The 7,792-nt window shown below is 41.8% G+C and overlaps 1 protein-coding gene across 1 annotated transcript; it reads left to right on the top strand.

Annotated features, from left to right (window-relative positions):
- Positions 1 to 4,689: 4,689 nt before the first annotated feature.
- LOC106587275 (GTP-binding protein RAD) lies at positions 4,690 to 7,700 on the top strand. Its single transcript, XM_014175511.2, has 5 exons — positions 4,690 to 4,905; positions 5,237 to 5,603; positions 6,121 to 6,194; positions 6,389 to 6,593; positions 6,771 to 7,700. Exons 2-5 carry the CDS (start codon positions 5,249 to 5,251, stop codon positions 7,046 to 7,048), a joined length of 912 nt encoding a protein of 303 aa, XP_014030986.1. The 5' UTR covers positions 4,690 to 4,905; positions 5,237 to 5,248; the 3' UTR covers positions 7,049 to 7,700.
- Positions 7,701 to 7,792: the final 92 nt, after the last annotated feature.

Below are 7,792 nucleotides of genomic sequence, written 5' to 3'. Positions count from 1 at the left end.
GATAAAGTAAACCATACCTTTTAACATTGCATGCTATGTTATTTAGAGATACATGCAGTAGTTAATTTAGAACTAGCCTACTATGATTAATAAAATGTGTGATATAATTTGTTTGAAACAAAGCAAAATTAAATGAAGTTGTAGAAATATTCTGGAGTTATTATCCCCGGAGACTTCTCTCAGTTACCACTCAAATCTGCTGCCATTGCTGTGTATTAAAAATGGATGAGTGATACGGTTTCTTCTAACTGTAACAGAACACTTTTCCAATGCTGTTCCATTTTGCCCATTTAAAGACCATCTGCAATTCCCTGAGGGTTGTCAGTGCCTTCCACCAATATAGCACCAAATCTATGCTGTTACCGATACACACAACCAAGCTATTTGTCTGAAGTCATTTACCCATATAGAAGTTCACTAGTTTGTGTTCACCTGAAAGGCTGTTTGTGTGAAGGGTCATCAGAGGTCAGGAGGGGGTCAGTGTGGCGGGCTAAGGTGTGGAATTTAAAGGTTACCATTGCCAATACATTGTCAGCTAACATGTGGTGTCTCAGATTGGGGACCAGAGAAGAGTTGTTTCAGACTCCAATAGATACAATCTGCCTGATCTGAAGTAGTCTCCTCATTGCATTGGAGATGACTGTGGTACCCTATCCAAGCAGCATTGGATGAGTAGCATTGAACAAAAGCAACATGAAGATTTCTTATATACAGCTGTCAAGGGTACTCAAGGAAGCAGGAGGGGTGAAGTCAGGCGCAGGAGACTAATGTCCTTGAACACACGTTTAATAGGCACAATCCACAACTGCAAAAAACAGGTAAGGCAGGGCATCAATACAAATAACGGAATGAGCCCGAAAACAGAGTAGGGGCGCAGCCCAGAACTCGCAGCCTTACAAACACAAAGGCAGAGGAAAAAAAACACCTAACCCCAGCCTAACAAACCTGACGAAAACAATCACGCACAAACCCAAACCTAAACAGAAAGACTAAATAACCCCCCCCACTAATGAACTAACACAATACAGGTGCAAACCTAAACTAGACCTAACCAAAAGAAAATGAACAGAGGATCGGTGGCAGCTAGTAGGCCGGCGACGACGACCGCCGAGCGCTCCCTGAACGAGGAGAGGCGCCACCTTCAGTCGACGTTGTGACAACAGCATAGCTGTGTTCGAATTCTCATACTAACCGCACTAACCGTACTATTTGTGACGTGAATTGAGTATAGAGTATTCTTATTGGTCATAGTATGGATATAGTTAGTACGCCAAAAGTTCCCGGATGTCGTACTAAATTCGCCAAAATAAGAAGTATACATGCAGAGGACACTATTTTCGTACTGTAGGGCCCATAATGCAATTCTTCAGGAAATGAACATTCGGGTGCTTTCGTAAATTCGCTCTGGCTATCTACTCCGATTTTAGAGCACTCTGTCTGAGTGTACCAGAGTGCAGAATAATGAATATACGAGCACTCAACACCCGTTGAATACGGCCGGTGTGAGTAAATATCTGCAAAACAGTGTAATTAAATTGTTGCTAGCAGCACAGTTACTGTCACCAATGCACTGGATAACATGAAAACAGCCTAACCAGCTCTGCTAGGGTGAGTAAAATGGTCAGAGTAGTCTCATTTGTGTCTGGAAGTAGCTAGCAAGCTAGCCAACATTAGCTTGGGTGCTTGACTGCCGTTGTAAGGTCAGAATGCTCAAATCAACCCTACTCTTCGGCATGAGCGCCCAGTGTGCGCGCCAAGAGCGAAACGCTCTGAATTTACAAACAGACAATCTGACAATGCTCTGAATTTAGGAGCGCACTCTGGCACTCCACATTGAATTTAAGAACACACCCCAAGTCGTAAAATGTCTAACTAGTAATTTGTTAAGCTAACTAGCTAGCAAGAGGTTGCATAGCAACAGCATCAACTTCCAGTAGACAGGCGAAAAGCTAGTACGCTCAACTGAAAGCACACTGTTCGTTTATAGTATACTAAAATGAACTAATAGTATATAGTATGTAGTATATAGTCATTAAGTGTGTAGCATACAGTATGTTAGTATGGGTATTTGAACACAGCTCATGTCTCAGTGGAGATGACTATTCCTTGCACTTACTTACTCCTCTTCATTCCCTATGGAACATTTAAGTACATAAGACTTTTCCTTGTGACATTGGTTATTATTGTGTCATTACCATTTTACCATTTATTTTTTAAGTAAATACCTGACAATTCCAGAGCCAGGCTGCAGAGCCTTATACTACGAATGTAGTTTGAGGAGTTAGCGAGGTAACTTTGGTCAACTCTGAGTTCAACTTGGGATAACTGCTACCAATAAAGTGGCTCTCCTTTTAGCCAGGTAAATGTAAATGTCACTGTAATCTTCAGAACTAACCTGCTCCAGGGCAGGCTAACTCAGGGCTAACTACATGTATCATGAATGAAGTGTCTGAGCCACAAGTTGAGGACCAATTAAATCAGATTTCCCCACTCTCACAAAGATTGCGTTGTTTTTGTGTGCTAAAACATAGTAATGTTAAAATACCGATGACATTACACATTTAGTAATGACAAATGCATTTGAAACTTCACACACAGTAAAACTTTTGTACAACTTAATACAATTATTTTATCATAGGAGAGGGAAAAAAGGTGCTAGTGCATTGATAACCACACCAAAGTAATAAAATAAAGACGACACTTCTAAACGTCTATTTCACACGATAGCCTGCTGAATTTGCAAGATAACTTATTTTAATTTCAATTTCGGCACAAATTAAAATGTGCCCCTGACTTGCCCATGGTTTGAAGTTTCAGCATTGTTTCAATGAAGAGTTCGGCGTTGGACTAGCCAGCCACGTGCGATATGCACGCGCAGTTACAATCCTGCTAGAGTTAGCGGCAGGCAGACGAGCAATATCCACCGTTGTAGCGCAGATAGAACAATGACACAGATATTTCACCGGATGTATAAATGTGAAGAATCCGCTTGGCGTTTCTACTCACTACCAAATATGGTAGTGAAGGTAACCCAGTGCCGGCCGTGGGAGAAGATGGAACGAGATGGATTTTGGCCGACAATTTTCTCATCGATGAAACATTTGATCTCAATACAGATTTCTGTTCCCAAAACTAGAATATGTTTCGAGCAGAGTGGACTAAGATGTGTTATTTAGGAGTGCGTGGTTTAGGAGTGCAAAGGCGAATTGTGATATTGCACACCCACACTTCACAGAGTAGGCGTTTCCTAACGGAAATATGCAAATGTATTTCTGTAAATAACAACAGCCCACAATCAGTGAACATCACTCAGACCACTCAGCAGGCTTCAGTAGGCTACGTAAACACTGACTGATCTATTATTCAATGTTAAAAATGTTATGCTAATGAAACTACAGGAGCAACCCAATATAACTAGTGAGTCACTGAGGACAAAACAGCTGGTAGCGTAATGTGGACTTTGTTTATAAGAATGGAGAAAAACATCTCCACCTCCACACTGTTCTGCATGTGTATGTGAGTGATGGAGACAGAAGATAAAAAGTGCAAGCTACCACTGAGTCAGAGCCACCCAGTGAGTCAAACACGTTTCGTAGACCACCAAAAGAAGCCCCGACAACAAAGAAAAACATCAATCAATGAAAAGATCTTACCAATACATGTTTTTGGAAACATTGTGCTATTCAACTGAAAACCTTTGGTAACTGTGTGAAAGTCAATGTCACTTGAGAAGGCGTTTAACATTAGTCTGTCCACCAATACACCACCCAATGACTTTATGCATTGAGCATTGTCTCCAATCATGAGGAATGAGGCTTGCCAACTTGCCAGAGATAATAATGAAGTAAGCTTGAAATTCTTCCTTTGTCACTGGTCTTCTCTCCTTCTCAGGAAGCAGAATGGTAAAAGACAGACCTTGCAGTCCCAGGAGCCTACTATAACATTGTGCATTTCACATAACCACCATCAGATGGCGACTACAGACTAGGTTAACTAACCTCAATCAGACTGGTGCAGGTGAAATCATGATTATTTTGGATCGCAATGGTTTTCTTTCATAGTCTTTCTTTCCTGTCGCCTGCTGAGTCCTTTGGGATACATGTGGCCCCAGTGATATGTCTAGGCGTAGTTTTAAGTAATAATGTGTCTTATTTCTGTGGTGAACAGCTGCTTTTTTCACATTAGCCTCATTCACAATTCGTGTCACCAAGGCTACGCGACCTATGGGCCGAAATGCTGAGAAGCATCCATTAGAAATGCTTGATGTCGAAGATGCTCTTGGCTAATCCACGGACAATTTGTAGCAGATCATTTATCAATTACAAACAAATCGTGTTATTTAAAAGTATTGATTGAATATGGTAAACCTTGCGAATGGCTGGGAACACCTCACCTGTCCATATACATTGTGGCGCGCGCCATCACAAAGCACGGAAGCCCGTGTCAGGTCAACTCTCCATGGCTCTGGGCCAACTGTGGTTAACACTATGCTAGTTAGCCTACACTTTCAACGCAGGTAGGTTATAACTTATTGAGAGTAAATGGCCGAATTACTCTGCAAAATAATTACATCACTGGCATGATGGCATTGCATTGCAGGAGGGGAGAATCCCTCTGCCCGCCCGCGCATCATTTCCAATCACGTTTCTGTGGAGCGGTCCTCACTTCCTCCCCTCCCTCCCTGGCATGGTGTTACGTACCACTATAATGAGAAGAGACGTGACTCTCAGAGGCAAACCTCATGGTGACGTCACTCGCTCGGCAACTAGATAAATATGGAGACCCGTACAGTTCACTGGATCAAACCGAAACTTCCCTTCACCGAGTGACCACGCGAAGGAAAGGATAGATCACAAGTGGATTGTCTAATTCAGGATTTTGGAATACCACAGACGCACATCAAATGTAAGTTTGCTTATGGAATTCAATGATTTTGCAGTCGTGATATTACATTAAGGCTATGGCTGTTTCAAATCATTTGCGTTCAACTTACATTTTAACATTGCTCAATGCTCCATCAAACCGTAATTAATATTATAGGATACAAGCACATGATTGTATTAAATGAATTTGTTCAAATAAATATGACACAAAAGTTCATATAAGCTGTGGCCTAATAAATGATTTTTAAAAACTCAACATCTAGGCGTTGTGATAAGAAATGCATTCTTTGTCAGAGTTGGCTGCTTTTCATGTTAACCGCAGAATCTTACTAAAGAGCGCATCTATTTCACAGACCAAAAAAATCATGACTTTGAACAAAGGTGACAAATTGCGGAACATGGACAAAAGGAGAGGGAGCATGCCGTTTCCTATGCACCTGCAGAACCTTCACAGAAGGAGCATGCCAGTGGACGACCGCGAGATGCGCAAGGTGCAAACTGGAGAGCTGTCCAACCTCATGCGCTGCACGTCCTACACCCCCGGTGAGCCTCACCGAGACAGCTGTGTATCAGACTCGTCCGATTCCGTTATCTCCTCCGGCAGCGACTCCGAGGGACATGTGTACAAGGTGGTTCTCCTCGGCGAGCAGGGTGTCGGCAAGTCTAGCCTGGCACGTATTTTCGGTGGAGTCGAGGATGGTCACGACTGCGACGAGGCAGGTGTGTACACGTCTGATGACGGTTATTGAAGATGATGGTGTTGAAGTTTATATAGCATTGAGAATACACCAAAAAGCAATACTTTTTTTTAAACAAAGAAAATAACTGTTTGACTGTGGCTGTTCTCAGCACCCCATTAGAGCTAATGCACATACTAAGTAAATATAGGATTGGTTTCCATATCATCTTGGCACACAAGCTGAAGTACATTGATTATTGCTATTTCCATCCAGTCAGTAAGGCGCCACATATATCAAAGTACTGCTGTTGACATATACAGCCACAGAGGTAGTGGATGGGAGATATGAAAATCAATGACTGAGGGAAGGAGACAGTAATGCACAGTAGTACCCATCACAGATATAGGTTAATTGAGAGTTAATAAGCTGTACTAAAGGCATCATGAAATGGGCAATAGAAATGGGCAATAGTGAGTGAGACTTCACACTCGACCAAGTTAGCGGGTTTATAGGATTTTGGCCAGGAGTATTTATCTGTCTGCTTGCGTTTGTTTCAGGAAACACATATGACCGATCGATCGAGGTGGACGAGGAGGAGGCGTCCATCTTGTTGTACGACATTTGGGAACAGGTGAGGCATATAATGCAAATCATGCAATTTCAGTTTGACCCTCAGTAAATAGCATATAATTTGATGTAATGTGTAGTGCTCTAATGCTGGTGTATAATATCATATCTCACTATAATACTTTTTATTTGAGCACCTGTAGCTTTTGATTAGATAAGCAATGTGGCTAATCTAATACTATTTCTCTTCGCCTACAGGATAACAGTCAGTGGCTGAAGGAACAGTGCATGAGGATAGGTGACGCCTACATCATCGTCTACTCAGTGACAGACAAGTCCAGCTTTGAGAAGGCGTCAGAGCTACGCATCCAGCTACGCAGAGCTCGCCAGTCTGAAAACATTCCCATCATCCTTGTGGGTAATAAGAGCGACCTGGTGCGGTCCAGAGAAGTCTCTGTGGATGGTAAGTGACGGTGATCTCTTCTGTCCAAGGCATCTCTGTATTTGCATAGTGCTACTTATTTTAGAATGTTAAAGCTAGTATCAAAGTGTTATGCAAAGGCATAATGGTGAGGGTGAAGTCACTGTCCCCAGGGAACACTATAGATACTCACCTGCGCCTCCCCTCTTTTGTTTTTAGAGGGCAGTGCCTGCGCTGTGGTGTTTGACTGCAAGTTCATCGAGACCTCAGCCAATCTCCACCACAACGTCAGGGACCTGTTCGAGGGCATCGTCCGGCAGATCCGACTGCGCAAAGACAGCAAGGAGGAGAATGCTCGCCGTATGGCCAACTGCAAACGACGCGAGAGCATTGGCAAGAAGGCCAAGCGTTTCCTGGGCCGTATGGTGGCCCGGAAGAACAAGAAGATGGCCTTCAGACAGAAGTCCAAGTCCTGCCATGACCTCTCGGTCCTCTGAGAGTACAGTATCTGGACTGCTGTTTTCTCTTTGGCCTTCAAGACCAGACGCTGTGTGTTTTTATCACTAACCCCAAGGACTGTTAGAGTTGTACAGAAATTATATATTTTATTATATTAATTAAACACAACAGACATGTTCATGTTAATGATCTGCATGAGGTTAAAACATTTTTGGGTCTGCCTTATGTATATTAAATCCACCAAGGCTTGTTATTTTAAACCATGAGTTGTAAGATTGCCTTGATAATGGGGGACAGTGTGTTTGGTTCTACTCCATTTAGTGTTGGTAGTGTTGTGTATATAGCCCTCATGAAATATTAGATTATGGTACACTGTCCTGAATAGCAATGGAACTGTAAGCACTATGAGTGACTCATTTTTACTTGAAACTGGGTACGCAGGTTCGTACTTTGGCCATGATACTGAGCACATGAATAATGTGTAATGGGGTTTAGGCCAGGTTTTGAAAAAAAATATTATTCTATTGTCCTTACCTTCAGTCCAGATGTGAATGAAGAAAGCAATAATAAGTTATATTTGTGTGAATTGAATGTTTTGCTTTAAATACAGTTGATTTGCACTTCCTTTTAATATTTAATAATTTTGTTATGTTTACATTTGAATTTTTTTAATAAAAAAATGAAATACAACTATTCCATATTTTTTTCTTACCCAGATCATAAAACAATTAGGCTACACCAAAAACGAAAGTTAAATATATTTAAAACAGACCTCCTTGTTA

Source organism: Salmo salar, chromosome ssa26, assembly GCF_905237065.1.
Source record: "Salmo salar chromosome ssa26, Ssal_v3.1, whole genome shotgun sequence".
NCBI lineage: Eukaryota > Metazoa > Chordata > Actinopteri > Salmoniformes > Salmonidae > Salmo > Salmo salar.
Note: the sequence above shows the minus strand (reverse complement) of the source record. Positions and strands in the feature narration are given on the sequence as shown.